Source organism: Capricornis sumatraensis, chromosome 4, assembly GCF_032405125.1.
Source record: "Capricornis sumatraensis isolate serow.1 chromosome 4, serow.2, whole genome shotgun sequence".
NCBI lineage: Eukaryota > Metazoa > Chordata > Mammalia > Artiodactyla > Bovidae > Capricornis > Capricornis sumatraensis.
This window is the reverse complement of record NC_091072.1, coordinates 115,558,118-115,579,719: the sequence shown is the minus strand read 5'-3', so window position 1 is coordinate 115,579,719 and position 21,602 is coordinate 115,558,118. Positions and strand designations below refer to the sequence as shown.

General features: G+C 41.8%; 3 protein-coding genes across 4 annotated transcripts; all 3 read right to left on the bottom strand.

Annotated features, from left to right (window-relative positions):
• Positions 1-515: 515 nt before the first annotated feature.
• On the bottom strand, positions 516-2,155 carry LOC138077843 (alpha-enolase-like). Of its 2 annotated transcripts, XM_068970146.1 has the most exons (2): positions 1,904-2,155; positions 516-1,777 (listed from the first exon to the last, which is right to left on the bottom strand). In XM_068970146.1, exons 1-2 carry the CDS (start codon positions 2,084-2,086, stop codon positions 782-784), a joined length of 1,179 nt encoding a protein of 392 aa, XP_068826247.1. In that variant the 5' UTR covers positions 2,087-2,155; the 3' UTR covers positions 516-781. The 2 variants fall into 2 exon arrangements, with proteins under 2 accessions (XP_068826247.1, XP_068826246.1); XM_068970145.1 differs by having other exon boundaries at positions 522-2,155.
• A 4,991-nt stretch (positions 2,156-7,146) lies between these two features.
• On the bottom strand, positions 7,147-11,865 carry LOC138078841 (protein HP-25 homolog 2). Its single transcript, XM_068971577.1, has 3 exons — positions 11,752-11,865; positions 9,267-9,395; positions 7,147-7,766 (listed from the first exon to the last, which is right to left on the bottom strand). Exons 1-3 carry the CDS (start codon positions 11,792-11,794, stop codon positions 7,300-7,302), a joined length of 639 nt encoding a protein of 212 aa, XP_068827678.1. The 5' UTR covers positions 11,795-11,865; the 3' UTR covers positions 7,147-7,299.
• Positions 11,866-16,630: 4,765 nt separating this feature from the next.
• LOC138078336 (protein HP-25 homolog 1) lies at positions 16,631-19,686 on the bottom strand. The gene is made up of 3 exons (XM_068971031.1): positions 19,549-19,686; positions 18,470-18,607; positions 16,631-17,272 (listed from the first exon to the last, which is right to left on the bottom strand). Exons 1-3 carry the CDS (start codon positions 19,589-19,591, stop codon positions 16,815-16,817), a joined length of 639 nt encoding a protein of 212 aa, XP_068827132.1. The 5' UTR covers positions 19,592-19,686; the 3' UTR covers positions 16,631-16,814.
• Between the last annotated feature and the right edge of the window lie 1,916 nt (positions 19,687-21,602).

The window sequence follows — 21,602 nt, the reverse complement described above, 5'->3', positions numbered from 1 at the left end:
CCAAGGGACTCTCAAGAGACTTCTCCAGCACCACAGTTCAAAAGCATCAATTCTTCGGCACTCAGCCTTCTTCACAGTCCAACTCTCACATCCATACATGACCACAGGAAAAACCATAGCCTTGACGAGATGGAACTTAGTCAGCAAAGTAATGTCTCTGCTTTTGAATATACTATCTAGGTTTGTCATAACTTTTCTTCCAAGGAGTAAGCGTCTTTTAATTTCATGGCTGCAATCACCATCTGCAGTGATTTTGGAGCCCAAAAAAATAAAGTCTGATACTGTTTCCATTGTTTCCCCATCTATTTGCCATGAAGTGATGGGACCGAATGCCATGATCTTCGTTTTCTGAATGTTGAGCTTTAAGCCAACTTTTTCGCTCTCCTCTTTCACTTTCATCTAGAGGCTTTTTATTTGTTTTTTTTGTTTGTTTGTTTACAGGTCACTCAGGTGTTTTTATTTTGCACACGAACCCACTGGACACCTCAGAGATGACAACCTAGATACACGTGGCTCTGGATACTTGGTGGAAGCAAGGTGAGAACAATGATTTGGGCCAAGTATGTGATTACAGAGCTAGGGTTTCCAGCAGGGCTCCAGATGGTCAGGCGTGGCTCTGCAGCAGGTCTAAGGAAGCGGTGGGGACGTCACAGGACGAGGAGAGGGCAGCTAACTACCAGAGGCCCCTGTGGGCATCAGTGGGGGCCTCACACTGCCCGGTGACATCAGACGCAGGTCTAAGGAGCCAACGAGTGACTGCAGGGGCTCGCCCGCCCACAGCTTACTTGGCGAGCAGGTTTCTGAAGCTCCTGCCGGCAAACTTGGCCTTGCTGCCCAGTTCCTCTTCAGTTCTGAGGATCTGGTTGTACTTGGCCAAGCGCTCAGATCGGCACGGGGCACCAGTCTTGATCTGCCCCGTGCACAGCCCCACCACCAGGTCAGCAATGAAGGTGTCCTCAGTCTCCCCGGAGCGATGTGACACCATGACGCCCCACCCGTTGGACTGGGCCAGCTTGCACGCCTGCAGGGACTCGGTCACGGAGCCGATCTGGTTCACTTTGAGCAGGAGGCAGTTGCAGGATTTCTCGCTCACGGCCTTGGTGATCCGCTTGGGGTTGGTCACCGTGAGGTCGTCCCCCACCACCTGGATCCCCGCGCTGGCAGTGAACTTCTGCCAAGCTTCCCAGTCATCCTGGTCAAAGGGGTCCTCGATAGACACCACCGGGTAGTCCCTGATGAAGGACTTGTACAGGTCGGCCAGCTCGTCGGGTGTGATATACCTGTTGGGGTCATCGGGCGACTTGAAGTCCAGGTCATACTTGCCCGACCTGTAGAACTCAGAGGCAGCTACGTCCATGCCGATGACGACCTTGTCGCTGTAGCCAGCCTTGCCGATGGCGTTCTTCAGCAGCTCCAGGGCTTCTTTGTTCTCCAGGATGTTGGGGGCAAAGCCACCCTCATCTCCAACATTCGTGGCGTCCTTCCCGTATTTCTCCTTGATGACGTTCTTCAGGTTGTGGTAAACCTCTGCTCCGATGCGCATGGCCTCCCGTAAGTTTTCGGCCCCAACAGGAAGGATCATAAACTCCTGCATGGCCAGCTTGTTGCCAGCATGAGAGCCACCGTTGATGACACTGAAAGCTGGAACTGGCAGGATGACCTCGGCATTGCCAGCCAAGTCGGCGATGTGGCGGTAGAGGGGCACCCCCTTCTCCACAGCACCAGCCTTGCAGACAGCCGGGGACACGCCCAGGATGGCGTTTGCACCAAACTTGGACTTATTTTCTGTGCCGTCCATCTCTATCATCAGCTTGTCGATCTTCTCCTGCTCCACGACGTTCAGCTTCTTGCTAACCAGGGCAGGTGCAATAGTTTTATTGATGTGCTCAACAGCCTTTGAGACACCTTTCCCCATGTAGCGCGTCTTATCATTGTCTCGGAGCTCCAGGGCCTCATAGATTCCAGTTGAGGCACCACTGGGCACAGCAGCTCTGAAGAGACCTTTCGCGGTGAAGAGATCAACCTCGATGGTGGGATTGCCACGAGAGTCAAAGATCTCTCTGGCGTGGACCTTCAGGATGGACATGGTGAATTTCCGGCCGCCGGAGGTCGCCGCCCGAGAGAGAGACAGAGGGTGCTGCGGACACCGAGGATGAGCGATCTAGAGGCTTCTTAGTTCCTCTTCACTTTCTGCCATAAGGGTGGTGTCATTTGCATATCTGAGGTTATTGATATTTCTCCCAGCAATCTTGATTCCCGCTTGTGTTTCTTCCAGTCCAGCTTTTCTCATGATGTACTCTGCATATAAGTTAAATAAGCAGGGTGACAATATACAGCCTTGACAGACTCCTTTTCCTATTTGGAACCAGTCTGTTGTTCCATGTCCAGTTCTAACTGTTGCTTCCTGACCTGCATATAGATTTCTCAAGAGGCAGGTTAGGTGATCTGGTATTCCCATCTCTTTCAGAATTTCCCACAGTTTATTGTGATCCACACAGTCAAAGCCTTTGGCATAGTCAATAAAGCAGAAATAGATGTTTTTCTGGAACTCTCTTGCTTTTTCCATGATCCAGCGGATGTTGGCAATTTGATCTCTGGTTCCTCTGCCTTTTCTAAAACCAGCTTGATACACACCCACTTACTTTTTGGCTGGAAGTCTATCTTTTCAGATCTAAGGATTTTTTTAAAACAGTCTGTGTACTTGGAAATTAATTAGAGGGCCCCTCAAGATTGATTTCTAAAGAGGAAAGCTTATAAATATTAAATAATTAAAAATATATAAATAAAAATATAATTATATATATAATTATATATAGGTAAAATTTTGTATACATATATAGTCACACACATTGTGTATGTTTTAGGATCATATATGTGTTTCTGTATGATTGTTCCAATGTTAGTTTGTATCTGTGTTATTAAAATCTAAAAGTATAAGGTGCTAACTCTAATATACATAAATAACTACAAATGATATAAAAATAAGTGCTAGGAAGTTGAGGGTAAAATTGGACTATTTTTTGGCAACATATCTTAAAGTAGGGGTCAGGATTATGTTTAGGGACAAACCTCTGAACTCCTCACGGCTCAGTTCACCTGTGGTTCATCCAAATGGGACGAAAGGGACTTAGAGCATTGGCTGCAGGGAACAGAAAGACAGTCTAAGCTGGTCACGCTGCTGAAATCATGTCTGTATTTCTTGTGAGACAAATGATGTGTATACTTTCTATTACACTGATAGCAAACATTTAGCAGAGATGCGTGGCCTGGTCAACATTTCCATACCCTAAAACCATGTCAGTGTTTAAACAAAAGGTCATCCATTGTGGATAGTAGAAGCTATAATGTTTTAATCTTTCCTTCTTCTGCCTCCCACAATTGTTAGTGTCAGTTACAAATTGGCACTTACCATCTTCCCCTATAAGGATTAAATCATGTGCTGCTGCAGCTGCTGAGCTTCAACAGACCCTGAAAGGAGTTCAGGGTAGAAAACAGAAATGAGGTACTCTGTGCTCAGGGAAAAGCAGGCAGAACAGGTCTTCAGATAGTTACATGTTTTCCAGAGCCAATTTTTTTAGCCCAATTCTATGTCTCCTCATTTCTAGAAAGCACTAAAATCCTTCATGGTGACAACTGTTGCTCGTGACTAGCAAAAGCTTCATGAGAGCAGCAGAAACTTTCTGGAAAAACATGTGTTTGATTCCACGTAGCCCCTCTTTACCAGAATCACATATATACTGACCTCCCCCGACCCCCGCCTCTCTGGAGCAGTCACTCAGAGCTGAGGTGCTGTCTCTTGGCTGCAGTCCTCATTTTTGCTCCAAATAAAACTTAGCTCGCAACTCTCACATTGTGTATCTTTTAAGTTGACGTTAGTAAGTAGAAATTAGTAGTAAATGTTTCTTTCCCACTCGTGGGAAAAGTTGTACCTACCTTCACGCCTTGGCTACACATGTGCATGTGCGTGTGTGGACATGTGTGCACGCACACACACACACATACACACTGGAAGTCAGAAGTGGCAAGTGTCAGTTTTGCGCTTTACGCATTTTTCATCCCTATATAGTTATAAAAATGCCTTCTAAAAATGGTGAGAAATTGAGTGGGAAAATTTATATTAAAAGGGTTTCAGATGGATAAAGTGCCTCGCTGATGTTCTTTACCATTAGTAGAGACTTCATATTCAGAAACAACTAAAATGTTTGAAAGAAAGAAAATACACTGTTTCCGTCTTCCTTGCAATTTTTCAGAAATAACTAAAAAATATTGGTGAAACAATATGTCTTCTTTCAAAATATTCTTGGATATTATAGAGCACCAGGTAAATTAAGACAAAAGCAGGTAAATTTGTTTTATTGAGAGTGAAGGGCTTGGAGCATAGTAAGTACTTAGTATGTATAATTTTCTTTCTTCTTGTTCTCCCTGCTGCTGCTGCTGCTAAGTCGCTTCAGTCATGTCCGACTCTGTGTGACCCCATAGACGGCAGCCCACCAGGCTCCCCCATCGTTCTCCCTATCACTCTGAAAATATCTGTCTACTGAATAAATGCATGAACAGTTTGAGTGAGTGTAGACTAAATCACACTACAAGTTATGATTGGAACAAAGTCAATTTTTAGTAACGACAAAATAACAAATCTGATTATAGCAAGTTAAACTTACATGTGTTAACAGCTGTGCTAAGTGTTTCTCAGCTCTCATTGTTTCAGAAACTACTGAGCACCTAGAATGTGCTAGACATATGTGGGATTTTGAGATTACAATAAAGACCAAAATAAAAGCTAGTTTTTGATATCATGAAACTCACAGGTTAGCAGAGGAGAGAGACATTAGTCTGAGAATTTTTTAAATGAAAGAATAAAGTGATGGCTGTTATTATAAAGAAGTAAGAAAATCATAATGTAAGAATGCATAAAAGGGGCCAGTTAGTTTATTATCAGTTCCTTTCTCAAGAAGCTATTTCTGAATTCTGACTGAGCACAAAGAATGTTGGTGGTTATGGAGATAAGTGACCTAGGCAGAGGGTTGAACAGTGTAAATGCCCTATGGCAGTGTGGTCCAATGACCATATGTTATTTAAGGGACTAAAACTTCAGTGAAGCTGGAAACCAGTCACTAAGGAAAACTGTAGTAGGAAGAACATATGGAGAGGTGTAAAGTAAATCATATTAATAATTTATTTTTTATTGAGGTATCATTGACAAAATGGAGTTATTTCCAGATGTGCAACGTAATGATTCAATATTTGCGTATATATTGTGAAATGATCACCATAGTAAGTCTACATAACAACTGTTATCATATATAGCTACAGAATTTGTTTTCTTGTGATAAGAACTTTTAAGATTTACCCTCTTAGCAATTTTCAAGTATACAATTACAATTTGATTTTTAATCCTAAGAAAAATGAGAAGCCATGAAATGATTTTGATCAGAGATTAATATGATAATCTTGTCTTTTGTGCAATGAGCATTCACTGCTGGGACAGAGAAGTCCAATCAAAGAGGCACCAAGTGGAGGACTGGCCCACCAGTTAGCACAGTGACAGGTGAAGATGATGGTGTTGCTTGTAGGAATGTAACAATGGACATTTATTTAGCTTGGCGACAGATTGGACTGGGGAGGTGACATGAAGGGAGGTAGGTGGCCCTAATCAGTGGATGGTGATGTTCATGGGGAAAGGAAACAATGGAAATACAGGAGGTGCTGGAGGAAGAAGCAGTCATGAACTCAGTTTTGGACACATCGATACGGCAGTCCTGACAATGCCGCTGTGTGCATCACTGATCTCTGATCTCTGGTAACACATTACAGAGATGTGATTCGTTCTTGTGTCTGTGTGTGAACTAGAGTGGGATCGCTAAGGTTCGAGACTGTCTCTTAGCACAGTATGGATGTTTAAGAGATGATGGAAAGGAAAGGGGGAAGAGTAAGGAGAGTGGAGGACGGTAGGCGAAGTCTCTAGGGGAGAGCAAGTCTGTAAAGGAGAACAGGTTTATCAGGGCTGCATTTGGTTACATTTAGCAGAAACTAGTCTACACTGGCTTACTCAAATCAGGGATTGTTATTCTCATCTGTAAGTCTGGTGCGTCTGTGCAAGGACGTTATCTGATATGTTTCCTACTCCTTCAGTCTGCTTAGCAATACATGTCTGTTGTTCTCAGGTTTGCAAAACTGCTGCCTCTGCCACAGGCATTGCATCTTCCTGGGTGTGGGAGTAGGGGCGGGGTAATGGGGGGAAAGGGAAGAGCAGAGGGCAAAGGGTAAAAATCCAAAGAAGCAAGTCACTCGAGGATTTGTCTTTGAAAGAATCATCCAGGAAGCCCTGACTGACTATATTTCATTCTCCAGATGGTGTCACAGGTGACCCATGGTTTGCAAAGAGGGTGAAGATCATGCCCTTAACTAGGTTCACTGACAACCCAAAGTTCAAGCTCTGTTAGAAATAAATCTAACAAGTGATAGAATGGGTACTGCAACAAAATAATTCCTTGAATCTGTACCATTGCTTCTTGCTCAAACCATCTTCAAAGTATGCTGCGGCTAAGTCGCTTCAGTCGTGTCCGACTCTGTGTGACCCCATAGACGGCAGCCCACAAGGCTTCCCCGTCCCTGGGATTCTCCAGGCAAGTACACTGGAGTGGGTTGCCATTTCCTTCTCCAGTGCATGAAAGGGAAAAGTGAAAGTGAAGTCACTCAGTCGTGTCTGACTCTTAGCAACCCCATGGACTGCAGCCTACCAGGCTCCTCCATCCATGGGCTTTTCCAGGCAAGAGTACCGGAGTGGGGTGCCATTGCCTTCTCCAGTATGCATCAAATGCAAAATATGGACTTGGTAGATTATATTCATAGCTTAGTGTGACTTGAAGCAAATTTTCTTCATCTCTTTGGGATATTTGCTTTCCTAGTTACACTATAAATTGTGAAATTGAACTGATGTCAAGGGCTGTGATCAACACTATTTTTTCCCCTCTGGTGAAAAACTATCAGAAAAAAACAAAAGGCATGATGACTTTCCTGGTTCCCCAGCCTCAACCAGCCCTTGATTCCTGACCTACCCTCTCCCCAGAGTTCCTGGGATATAGCAGAATACATGAAATTTCATGGGCTTTCAATAAGAAATTGTTGACCAGTTAATGAATAATTAATCTTTATTGCTTTTAGGGTTACATTCACATGGGTAAAGTTGGGCATTCTTAATGTGATTTATTCAGTGATCACTGAAAAGTACTGGGGCAGGGAGGGAAGTTTGCTGTGAGGTTTAGGACCACTTGAGGAATTCCAGTGTGCCATCACCCCTTAGCCAGGATAATGTCCATAGAGCAAATACCCAAAGAACATACTTTGAATTGGTCCTTTCTCGGTCTCCATTGTGTCTAGCTTGGATTCCAGCCAGACTCTGTCTCCCAATGTCAGCTGCAAGACTACATTTCCGGAAAGATGCCTATAATCGTCCTTGGCCTTGGACTCCTTCTCCAGGATTTGAGTGCCATTCTTCATGAGCCCTAACTTCACAGCATGCTGGAATAGCTCTATGTCAAAGCCAAAGCGGTACACGCCAGGGATGGTGCAGGTGAACACTCCCGTGGTAAGATTGAAGTGGTCCTGGTCATTATGCAGGGCTTCCTTGAAGACAATGGGCTGGGAAGGGGCTGGGAGGGGATCAATCAGCTTCACTGCAAAGGCAGATTTAGGGGGAGGCAAGCAACTCTCAGTGTCTCCCGGAATCCCAGTTGGTCCTTGCAATCCTGGAGGGCCTGGGGGCCCTGAACACCAAAGTAAAACAGAAGGAAGATAGAGGAGATTTGAAGTTCATACATTTCACAGTCCATAGTCTTTCCACACCACCCCTCCTACTAACTTACACTCTCCCTTTAAGGATCACCTTACACATCCTTTTCCCAGAAAGTGTCTCCTCCTCCTCTCTGTCATTACAGTGGCAGAATCCAGCGTTTACTTTGATTGTAGCATTTGCTTACACTGAGTAGTTATGTCTCCCATTAAGTACCTGTTTTATTTCCTTAAATAGATGATGAGCCAGTGCTGTACCTAATTTTGTTCCTAAAACACGATCATATGATATCCAAGGTCCAGATGATAGGAACAGTATATTTTTGGAAGCAGTGATTAAATAAATAATTTCTTGAATTGCCCTTTAAATTCGTTTCATAGGTATGATGTTTTTATCATAAACGCTAAGTAAGGAGCACTCAGGGAAGACACTGACACAGGGAACTCTAGGAATTGTAGCATTCCAGAAATAAAAAGGGGTATTAGAGCAATGTTTCCCCGGCTGGACTGTACACGACAGTCAGCTGTGGAACCTGTGAATAGTAGTGTCTTAGTTAACAATACGTGACCATCTGAATTGGAATTTCAAGGGGATAAAACGTGGAACCTGAATATTAACCAATGTCCACAGATGATTTAAAGGCAGTCAGGTTAAGGAATTATTGGATCACTCTGGTGAATAATTTCCAGTGAGATTGAGATGGCAAAGTAAGTTCTCAGAATTGAGGAGAAAGTGCATAATGCCTTATTCTCAGTTGTTTTCTACAATACCATTTTGCCCTTGAGTTTGCAGGAAACTCAACAGTATTCCAGTGTGGATCAAGGGTGAACACAGAGTACTTATGGGCCTCCCTGGTAGCTCGGCTGGTCAAGAATCCGCCTATAATTCAGAAGACCCCAGTTCGATTCCTGGGTTGGGAAGATCCCCTGGAGAGGGGATAGGCTACCCACACTAGTATACTTGGGCTTCCCTCATGGCTCAGATGGTAAAGAATCTGCCTGCCATGTGGGAGACCTGGGTTCAGTCCCTGGATTGGGAAGATCCCCTGGAGGAGGGCACGGCAACCCACTCCAGTATTCTTGCCTGGAGAATCCCCATGGACAGAGGAGCCTGGTGGGCTGCGGTCCATGAGGTTGCAAAGAGTCAGACACGACTGAGCATTAAGCACAGCACAGAGTCACCACGCTATGTTAAAGAGTACACCAATATGATGTCTGTCTGCCATTTAGGTTCACACGGTGGCTTCTTCAGAACCCATCCCTGGAGTTTTTCTGGGGTAAAAACCTCATCATCTGCTTTAAGACTCTAGGTGTGTAGATGGGCTGGGAAGTGGGAGACCTTGGCAATTTGCCTCCAAAAACCATTGTCTCCATTGTTACTGACCATCAGAAGCATCTGGATATTTCCTTGAGCTTATAGATATTTCACTCAGAAAAAGGTGACCAATGCAATGTGAAGAAAAATGTTTTCTCACCTGGAGGGCCAGGTAACCCTGGAGGGCCTGGCAGCCCTGGAAATCCTTGAGAATCACAGGACCCGGTAACTTCTGGAGAAGTGGCATCAGCCGTGACTGATAGAACAGACAAAGCTAAAATCCAGACACCTAGAGCAGGGGGTCAAACGGATAAATATTCACATAAGTTGAAAGATGGTGCTGCTTCTCTTGAAAGATTGTGTTCCCAACACTGTCTAAGCAGCCAGGTCTCCCAATCTCAAGAAATAACTGTGAACTCGGTCATTAAGAGAGACTTCCCCCCACTTTCCTTCTTCTTCTTTTTTTAAAGTCTTTATTGAATTTGTTACAATATTGCTTCTGTTTTATGTCTTGGTGTTTTGGCTGAGAGGCATGTGGGATCTTAGCTCCCTGACTAGGGATTGAAACCACAACCCCTGCATTGGAGGAGGTTTTAACCACTGGACTGCCAAGGAAATCCGCCCCCCACCGCCTGCCTTCCTACTTAATGGGGTGCAATCAGGGTCAAAGATAATCTATAGTTTCCTTGTATGTGCTGCTAATATTCTTACTGAAACATGAACTTCTGATGACCTAGAGGTTTTCTCTAGGACACTCAAACATCCAGTGTCTTCCCTCCCCGCCCCCCCCCCCCCCCCCGTCTCTTTAAATAAATAGTCTTGTGGTATTATCCTTATGACAGCTAGGCACCTGCAGCCCTTAATAATTAAGCATGGTGTTTCCTCAAAATCAAGTCATTGACTGGGGGTTTAATTTATTGATTCTACACTGCTTACCAAATGTTTTCCTTGTATCTGCATGGTAAACTTCTTTTCATCCTTAAAAAACAGTTAGGGTTCAAGACAGGGGGACATATGTATACCTATGGCTGATTCAGGTTGATTTATGACAGAAACCAACAAACTACAGTAAAGCAATTATCCTCCAATTAAAAATAAATAAATTTTTAAAAAATTCAGAGTTCACTCATCTTGGGATATCCTCCATGATTTCCTCAAAGGGAACTAATTTGTTTTATTTTAAAATGCACAGAAACAGAAGCTGTCAAATGAACAAGTGATGATGAAGAAGTTTATGCCAAACAGTGGAATAACTTTCAGTTATTTGGGGATCCAAAGACATTTGCTTGATCCTGAAGTACTGAAACACAAGATGGTCATTGGAAATGATGTTGTTGGGTGTTTGTTTTTTAATCAGTAAAAAAGTATCACACTTCATTTTATAATGGTATATATGGTTATGTAAAATATATTCCAGGCCTAAGTGACAAAAATAATTGGTAAATAGATAGTATATCATAGCAAACTAAAAATCAGAGCCTGAGAAATTTAGTTTCTCTGAATATCTCTTTCCAAACTGTGACATAGAGATAATGAGGGTTGTGGTGAGAATCAGTGACAAATAAAGCATCTAACGCACTGTTGGGTGTAAAGAAAATGCTCAACCAGTAACTGAAAATATATGAACATGTAGGACTTTCATTGAATGACACCCGTTTACCTGCCTTAATTAAGCAGTGGTATTACAGCATAGACATGAGAAGAAAATCTGTTAAGATAGGTGCCTCTGTTTATGGGTTAGCATATGTACAAAGAAAAATTATCCTAGAAAACTGAAATTCATCTCATCAATGAAACACTGATGAAGTAACTTTCGTTAAGTATGCATGTCCAAGTGTTAACATTTCAACAGGTAAAATACACTAAAAAACAACAACAACAATAAAAAAACCCAGCTCTTTGTTGAGATATAGTTTGTATATCATGAAACTCTCATTTTAAGTGCAAAATTTAATGATTTTAAACAAATCCCCACAGTTGTGCAACCACCACCACCATCCAATTTTAGAAGATCCCCATCATCCTCATGTGTCACTTCTCTCTCGGTCTTCTGACCTTCCTATGAGTATACTATGCTGATTTCCCAGCAAAGGAAGGTTACCCCTCAAAGTGTTGATGGTCACTAACATGACAACCCAGAGCATCCATCAAAGCAGTTCTACGATGGACATACAAAAATTGTCTATGGTGTCTAGACATGTGTCTTTCACGTCTCTAATCTCCTTTTCTTGACATCTTGTGAAATGGGAAAGAGCTTGATATTGTATTCATCAATGAAGAGAAGGGAAACAGAAACACACATTCCACAGTCAAATACATGAAATTTTTGCATTATCTCTCCTTCTGTTTACTTTATATCATAAGTCCCTTGTGCTAATTTGCTAGTAATTAGGGCTATTTGCAAACTGATAACATAAGCTTTGGTCCAAATCTAAGGGGGTAGAAATGGAAGTTACCACTTATATTTGCTGTATCTGATTGGAAATGCTGATATGAAATCTATCCTTTTGTCCTGTGTTGTGGGGAAATTGTATCTCAGAATTATCATGATCATAAAATGAATCACAAGTGTTGGCAGGAGACAGTCCTTTGGATAGTTCTTTGTAACAGCATATGGAATCCGATTCTCTAGTGATTACACTTACCTACACACACCATGGAGAGAGACTGTCCTCCTCTCCCAGGCATCCTGATGCAAAGATGGAAGTTGTTGTAAGGTGTATGTCTTCAGCTGCTCTGTTCCTCTTTCACTTGTTTGCCTTTCAAAGGTATGAGGAAGATGTTCTAATAAATCAATATTCTTTAATATTTAATTTTTTGCCTGTCTGAGGCCAATGACCTCAGTTGGTTTTTAACCAGAGTGAAGTGGTACCAGCTGATGTTCAGACAGAAGCTCTGTGTGTTATTTGTGCCCTCTTTTTTCTTTTACTAACTTCTGGAATAACTGAGAATTTAAAAATTTTATTGATTTATTTATTTAGGTGTTAGTCCTTTTGTATTTTTCCATACACATATGCATATAACTTTTCTGTTTATTTTTGCTTTTTTTCAAATTTCTATTGTTTATATATAGTATTGCATGCTGCTGCTGCTGCTAGGTCGCTTCAGTCGTGTCCAACTCTGTGCAGCCCCATAGACGGCAGCCCACCAGGCTCCGCCATCCGATATCCTGTTGGAGGAAGAAATGGCAACCCACTCCAGTATTCTTCTCTGGAGAATCCCATGGACAAAGGAGCCTTGTGGGCTACAGTCTATGGGGTCACAAGAGTCAGACACAACTTAGCAACTAAACCACCGACACCGCCGTGGATATCCTATGCTTAATGTAACTATTCCCTATTGAAGAGCATGTACACTGGTTATAGTGGCTCTTTAAATTTTTACTTATTTTTAATCGAATGAAAGATTCTTTAGATTTATAGTGCTTTACATTTTCAAAAGTTTCACACACATGATTTCATATAATCCCATAATAACCCTTTCCTTTTTCTTAACCCCCTTTCCTCTCTCCACTTGTAACCACTAGTTTGTTGTCTGTATCTGTGAGTTTGCTTCTTTTTTTTTTATCCACTAGTTTGTTGTATTTTTTAGATTCCACATAAAAGTGAAAGCATACAGCATTTGTCTGTCTCTGTATGGCCTTCCAAGTCACTCCATGTTGCTGCAAGTGACAAAATTTCACTCTCTTTTATGGTTGGGTAGTATTCCTTATACAAATTATATGTATATATATATATATATACATATTCTTTCTCTCCACTATTAGGTTATTATCTATGCCTTTGGTTTTATAGTTGTTTTTTTAAGTATGATTTTTGTAACATTTAGCATATATATTTTCAACTTATCATAGGCTGACTCCTCAGATTTGTATCCATGAAATTTCATTTCCCAAAGATCAGGAAAATGTAAGTACGTTCGTTTGCCCTCACTCTTTTTCAACATAGTACTAGGCGTTATAGCCATTGTAATAAACAGTTAAAGGAGATAAAAGGCATGCCAATCGGGAAACAAAATAAACAAACCTGCCCCAATTGTCTATGTTAGAATTTCAAGGACTCTACAAGAGAAAATCCTAGCACTAATTAGTGAGTTACACAAGGTTAAAGGAGACAAGGTCAGCACATACGCAAAAATCGGTCATATTTCTGTTTACTATCAGTGAACTCATTGCAAATATAAATGAAAAATACAATATCATATATTATAGCTCTGAAGAAATGAAATACTTATATAAAAGTCGAATAAAACATGTACAGGATATTGTATGCTAAAAGCTACAACCAGCAATCCCACTCCTGGGTATTTATCCTGGAGAAATGAAAATGTATATTTCTGTAAAAACCTGTGCATAAATGTTTCAGATAGTTTTATTTGTTATAGCCCTAAACCAATGAGTCACTATTCATGAATGGATGAACAAGTTGTAGTGCATAATATAAAGAATACTAGGGAACAACAATGTCTTTTGGAGGGAAGGAAATGGTGAGAACTTCGTCATATGGATTGCTTCATTCCTTTGCAGGATGGAAAGAACCTACGTGACATCTTACCTCATTGGTGCTGACAAGAAAATTCCAAGCTGGTTGATTAAGATCACATTTTGAAGGAAGACCAAAACTACAGTTAGGTTAGGTATTAAATCTAAGTTTGATATCATGAGCTTTAGCACAAGTGATACCATTTTGGATCCGTGATTCTTCTATTAAATGGATCTTATGTTCATTATACTGAGTCTCAATCACAGAGTCACCCTAATATCCATCAGCAGAAGAGTAGATAAATGGTGTAGGTTAGATAAATAGAGTAGATAAAAGAGTAGACAAATAGATAAATTGTGGCATATTTGTAACGGAGGGCTACATTTCCATTCACTGAAACGTTTCCTACTGTTACCACAGTGTGGATGGATTTCACAGACATGATGATGAGTGAAAAAAGACTAGACACACAACATTTTATATTGGATTACATCATTTATACAAAGTACAGGCATAGGCAAAGATGACAGCTTCCCAGGTGGTTCAGGGATAAAGAATCCATCTGCCAATAGAGCAGATGCAGGAGATGCGGGTTCTATCCTTGGGTTGAAAAGATCCCCTGGAGGAGGAAATGGCAACCCATTCAGTATTCTTGCCAGGACAATCTCATGGACAGAGGAGCTTCAAAGTCTACTGTCAATGGGGTCGCAAAGAGTTGGACATGTCTGAGCAACTGAGAGGGAGCATCAGTTCAGTTCAGTTGCTCAGTTGTGTCCAACTCTTTGCAACCCCATGGGCTGCAGCATGCCAGGCCTCCTTGTCCATTACCAACTCCCAGAGCTTGCTCAAACTCCAGGATGCCATCCAACCATCTCATCCTCTGTTGTCCCCTTCTCCTCCTGCACTCCTGAGCATGAGCATAGGCAAAGATAATTGATAAATGATGCTGACAGTCAGAAAAATAGATTCAATGATGCAGATGTGATTATGGATGGGAAGGGCACCGAGGAGACATCTGGGATGACAGAAATGTTCTATGTATCAATCTAGATGATGGGTCCATGCTTGTATGCATATAAAATTAATTAAACAGTTTACTTTAGATTTGTGTTTTACTGTATTTAAGTTATACTTCAATAATAAAAAGAAAGCCACCAATATCCTTTTATTTTTTAAAATATTAATTTATGTATTTGGCACTGGGTCTTAGTTGTGGTATACGAGATGGTTAGTTGCAGCATGTGGGATCTAGTTTCCTGAACAGGATTTGAATACAGTGCTCCTTTACTGGGAGTGCAGAGCAGAGTCTTAGTCACTGGACGACCAGGAAAGTCCCCAATATTCTTTTACAAGTCTAGTCATCAGTAGCATAAAGTTGACTTATGTCAGTGTACAAAAAACATTGTTACTTTTATCCTCACTGTGGCTTTGATTTAATGCCTGCAAGATGATTGTTACAGCTGTAAGAACTGCATCTTCATTCCTTATAGAAGAAAAGGAGAAAGCAAAGGGCAGAGATCGAAGGCCAAAAACATAAGCCAGTTGAGTCATATCCCTTTTAAATAAGACTCCTGTAAGTACCATGCATTTACATCTCACCAGGAAGGATAGTGTTTTTTGTGGCCATCCTGAATGCAATAGAGGCTGGTCAAATTACTTTTTTTTTTTTAACTGGGTTCATTGAGGCAATGCGAACAAAATTAGCTAAAATAGAAATTGCTAGAATGGATATTGGGTAAGTAAGTAAATAAGTAGCAGCTTCGAGTAAATTACTTCATGGGAAATAGACGGGGAAACAGTGGAAACAGTGTCAGACTTTTTTTTTGGGGGCTCCAAAATCACTGCAGATGGTGACTGCAGCCATGAAATTAAAAGACACTTACTCCTTGGAAGAAAAGTTATGACAAACCTAGATAGTGTATTCAAAAGCAGAGACATTACTTTGCTGACTAAGGTCCGTCTAGTCAAGGCTATGGTTTTTCCTGTGGTCATGTATGGATGTGAGAGTTGGACTGTGAAGAAGGCTGAGCGCCAAAGAATTGATGCTTTTGAATTGTGGTGCTGGAGAAGACTCTTGAGAGTCCCTTGGACTGCAAGGAGATCCAACCAGTCCGTTCTGAAGGAGATCAGCCCTGCGATTTCTTTGGAAGGAACGATGCTAAAGCTGAAACTCCAGTACTTTGGCTACCTCATGCGAAGAGTTGACTCATTGGAAAAGACTCTGATGCTGGGAGGGATTGGGGGCAGGAGGAGAAGGGGACGATAGAGGATGAGATGGCTGGATGGCATCACTGACTCGATGGACATGAGTCTGAGTGAACTCCAGGAGATGGTGATGGACAGGGAGGCCTGGCGTGCTGTGATTCATGGGGTCGCAAAGAGTCAGACACGACTGAGTGACTGAACTGAACTGAACTGAACTCGAGTAAATTATTAATCTGAAAACTATGAAGCCACAGAAGTTCCTTCACTTCCATCTTTGACCCTATGCCTTATGTACTATCACTCATCCAATTATCTTTAGATCATTTGATGGGAAGCATCTTCATTTGCTATTTTAAGCAAACTTGCTATCTCTGCCAGAGATATTTACTTGTATATTTACATCCTTAATTCCCAAAATAGATTTGAGAGTTTCAGTGAGGTTTTTGTCCCCTGGGGTGAGGTGGGGTGTTGTTGAGTTGTTAAGTCATGATCCAATTCTGTGATCCCACGCACTGTAGCCCATCAGGCTCTTCTGTCCATGGGATTTCCCAGGCAAGATACTGGAGTGGGTTGCCATTTCCTTCTCCAGGGGATCTTCCTGACCCAGGGATCAAACCCACATCTCCTGCATTGGCAGGCGGATTCTTTACCAGCCGCTGAGCCACGAGGGAGGAGGGGTGGGAGCAAGCAAACCAGGAGCTGAATGGGGGTTTTCCTGGTGTGTTTAACAGCAACCTGGCTAGGCAGCCTCCTACCTCACTTTGTTTTTTCACCCACTTTTTGCCACCCAGGATCTTGAAATTTGGGAATCACAAGAAATTACTGATAAATTGATGAACCATGCATATTTATTGGTTTCAGCAATTGGTAATACATTCATTTTGTTCAAGTTGGCCATTACTGTTTTAGTGATTTGTTCATCATTTAGCAGTTCTAGATAAAATATTTGGGATGTAGGAAGCTTTTTTTCTTAAATTCAGAGTTACTTGAGGGAGAGAATTGTGCAGTTACCCCTAGCTGTCTTAATTTCCATTGAGCAAAAACCCATAAAACACAGTGTGAGTAGTTCCTTTTTCAGATTCTTCTCTGTCCAGCTTAGACTCCAGCCAGACCCTGTCCCCTTTCTCCAGCTCCAAGATGGAACTTCCAGAAGCCTGCTCGTGGCTATCTCCAGCTTCCGCTCGCTTGTCCCGGATCTGGGTGCCATTCCGCATGAGACCCACCTTGACAGCACTCTGAAACAACTCAATGTCAAAGCCAAAGTGGTACACGCCAGGGACGCTGCAGGTGAACACACCAGTGGCAGGGTTGAAGTGGTCCTGGGGGTTGTACAGAACTTCCTGGAAGACAATGGGCTGGGAGGGTCCTGGGAAAGGCCCACTCAGCTTGACGGAAAAGGCAGACTGAGGCACGGGTGGGCATTTCTCAACCAGTCCAGGAAGCCCAGGTCTCCCTCTTGGTCCTGGCATACCTATGGGTCCTAGATTCCAAAATAAACAGAAAATAGGATGATACCATTTAAGGTTTTGTATTTTGCATAGTAAATGAATTAGTTCTTCCTTTCTATGCTTCTTGCCCTTCCAACTACTTTCTTCTCACTGGTCAGAGCCTAGCTCAAGCATCACTGCTTCCAGAAGGCTCGCCTCTCTCCTCTAGATTTGGAAAAGTTCTGTCTCCTTGTACCACATCTGGTGTTAATTGTTCCCATAGTTATAAAGAATTACCACAAAGAATTATAATCCTTCCCTTAAGTGACAGCCTCATCCAAACTGGAAACAAGAGTCGTACTTCATTTTCTTCCTAAATGTCATACTCAGCATCATTATAAAATTAGCACTCAATACACGTTAAATAAGTGAGAAATTGAATTAATAAGTATATGAATAGATCTTTAGACATGTTCTGCCATGTCTTTTCTTTACTATAAGGCTGAATATTAAGGATCATTATTGGAAGTTACCCAGATAAATCTACGGATCACACTAAGGCAGGACCAAATGGAAATTCTTAACAGGGGTATCCAAGCATGCCTGTTCATCCGAACAGCTGTGGAACACCATCCAACCAGAGTCCCCCCAGTCACTCAGGGCTAGTCTACACTGCAGGCCTCTAGAGGACTCTCTGAGGATGGAGACTAGGAACCTACATGTTTAACAATTCTGTGAGTGATTCTGATGCTCAGCCAGATTTCAAAACCATTGCTTTAGAAGTTGAATACAAGTCTTCAAAGCTGATGGGATCTCCATGGGAGCCTAACCAAATGTACTTCTCAGCAGATGGCAAGGGAACAGGATGTCAAAGTATCTGCTGTTCCATATGCCTGTGATATCACTGGCGAACCTCAGCTTACACCTGCCCCGTGTGATGCCAACATAAGTGCTCTGCACTTCCAGAGATGGGGCTGTACTCCTATGTTTCAACTTGCACTGCGCATCCGGTATGTCTGAACAGCTGTTTGAGCATACAGATTTCTGGGGAGTTGGAGGCTGACTTAGTAGATGAATCTTAGGACTCTACAGAATTGAAAAAAAGAGGCCATAGTCATTCGTTACCAAAAAATAACTTATCTCAATGATCAATATTTTCATCAGATCACCTGGAAGATTTCACTGGATCTATGAACACTGAAACCGAAGAGACACTATGGAGGCTAAGAGAGCCATTGAATTTTTTTCACCTGCATAACCAGGTGGCCCTGGAGGACCCCTGGGTCCCGGAGGTCCTTGGGGCCCGCGAGGTTCACACAGCTGAGAGTCTGCTGAAGACTTGACATCGGCCACAAGTAAGAGGACAAACTGAGCTAAAATCCAGAAACCTGGATCAGAAGGAAAATGAATGAAGTTTCAGATAGCTTGGGAGATGGTTCAGACTCTCTTAAAGAGATTGTGCTACAAATTTTGTCAACTGGCTGGATGGTTTTACGATTCCAAGAAACTGATATTATTTCGATCTTTAGTTCCATGAAGTACTTCATGCACCAATGCTATGATATTTCCAGACAATATCAGGAAGCACTTTGAACTGAGATACTTTCACGTTGGACACAATGAAATTTAAAAAAATAATCTTCTAATTTATGCTATATGAAATCAATGTTGCTTTTTCAATCTTATGCAAACCTCTCATGGACTCAGAGCCTCCTGCCATCTGTTTAGCAGTGACCTTTAAACAACTGGTGAGAGTAATCTCACCAGAAGATATATAAGGAGTGGCTGTTTGTTGGTGAATGAATCAACAAATACCAAAGACTGAATCAGCCAACTACTACTTCCCACTACCCTAAACCTTTTACTTAGTGCAGGAGCCTTCATTCCACTTGGAAGTATCAAGCTGATAAGATCAATATGCTCGGATTATACTTGCTCCTATTAATGCACTTGTTATATTGTCCCCTTTATGACACATTGAACCTTCTACCCCTGGTCCATGGCCAGGGGGTTGGAGATCCCTGATTTATGTCATAATGACCTTGATTTAATTTGAGTGATTTGATATTGATTTCATAATGAAAGCAAAGGTCTTGCCCTGTCCCCCATTAGCTTCTATTCCTTATACTCCCTTTACAATATCCAATTGGCAAATTTGAAAAAGTGTCTTTATTTTTGTCCAGCTTATAGGCAGCTGCCTTCCAGAGATGTTCCAATTTTTAAAAAATAATATAAATCACATGCTGGGAGACTAAAGTGCTTTAGAAAGTGCTATTTACCAATGCAATGGGTTAATTTAATTACGGTAGATATTAATAAGAAAACTTACCTGCAGTGTTCATGGACCCAGCTCTTCCTCTTCCCCTAGGCATTGAAGCGCTTTTGTTGACCACCTCCTCACCTGTCCTATAACTTGATCATCTGCTTGTTTTTGAAAGTTTATGGTAGATGGCTTAATAGATTGGTTTTTTCTCAGTATTTGATTTTCTGGTCTCATGAAGCTGAAGTCAAGGTTAATTTTTAACCAGATCAGTCAAACACTCAAATATTCCAGGAAAGCTCACAAATTGACATTCAAAGTGAAATACTTCTGTCCACCCATATCTGGAAGTCATCTCTTCTTGTGATGGCCAAGCCTGGGACTATTAAGCTGATGAACTTTGTTTGTTAGAGATGAACCCATCTCTGACTCTTCCAGGATAACAGAAATATGAGAGATGGACTATTATCCCATTTCCTCTAGTCTAACTCCATAGCTTTATAGACTGTGATACTAGCCCAGGGGAGGAAGTGATTTAGTGGATAAAATTGGAGCTAAATATAGAATAATGAACACTTTTCTCCTACATTAGAGCCCAGGAGGTTTTTCTTCTGCTTCTCTCCCTTACTATCTATATTTTCTGAGAACGTTTTGCTTGTCTATAATAATCAATCTACTGACATCCCTGTGTATGCCAATCAGGCACTCTGTGCTTGCCAAAGTGAACCTAAGTTAAGAAAAATATAATTAATTGAGAATGAGACCTTGGAAATAGCTGAGGAAAGAGCCTGACAATCTTCTCTTTAAAAAGCAAAAATAAAACTGGGCAAAACTGCCACACACAAAAATTGCAACTTTGGGAAATGATCAAAGTACCAAAAAAACTAAGAAATATTTATTTTGAAAGTCCACTGAATCTCATTAGGTAACAGTGGTAGTCTATGGCTTCTTTATTGGAGGCTGCTGCCGTCTAACTCCTAACTCTGGGCCAGAAGTTCTGCTGGAGTTGGGGAGGGATAGGAGGACTGGTAGGAGAGGGGACTGACTTTATTTTGAGCAGTAGGTGGAAAAGCCCATGCCCAGGACATTGTCAAAATAGTGTTGTAAGCATCCAATGATCAGGGAAAGCCAACACCACAGCTAGTCTGACATCGTGATAATAGTTAGAGCAAGCAATGGACTAGCCAGAAATTTTAAAGATTGTTGGGGGAATGGAACAGCCAACCAGGACTTTAATAAGATAGATCCACCAAGGCAATATTCTCTTTACACTCTTCGGTAGTTGGAAAAAGTTGGAAATTTTAGTTCTGTTTCTTTCTTATCCTGATCTAATCACTGAGGAGCTTAGTCACTTTTTTCATAAGACTCCCCATCTTGGATAGTTCTGGGACATTACTTCTGTCTTCATTGTCTCATAAAGCAATTAAGTGGCGTCTCCTATATGAACATATTAGAAAATACCTTCTGTAGGGAAAAAGCAGCTCCTGTGTCTTAATTTCCCTTTTTACTTCTCTTACCTCTAAACTCAGCCTTGTGTCTTTCTTAACATATGTTAGCTTTGACATGCTATTAAGGCAAATATAGATATACATACAGAATATATCTATACATATGGATAGATGGATGTCTCTATATCAGAGACTGGCTAGCTGTCTCCCAGTATTGGCACTCGTGACGGGAGTCACTTTGAAGGCTTGTCCACAGGTTTCTCCCATGTACTCCCACTCATCTTCTTTTCTCCTCTGCCACTTTGAATGTGCAGAACCTGGAAGTGCATGCTGAAGATGCCCATCCACAATAAGGAAGGACCCTGGTTCTCTTACTACTAAAAAGAGATTCACTCTTTTTTCAGAAATACCCTTGCAGAGTTTTTGTGAACACTTTGTTCAGCTGTTGAGAGTTATAGGTGACGATGCTACAGCAGCTATTGTCACTTTTTCTAATACAGTATTTTAATTCATCCTCATGTTTCAAGAAGAGGAATGATCACAGTTTGTTAGCCCTCTATTATTGTCAGGGGAAAGTTCCAGTTTCGCCTCAGCCCCTTCAATAGTACAAATAGGCTTGACAGAGCCTTGAGTTCATGCTCAGTTGCTCAGTTGTGTCTCTTTGCAACACTATGG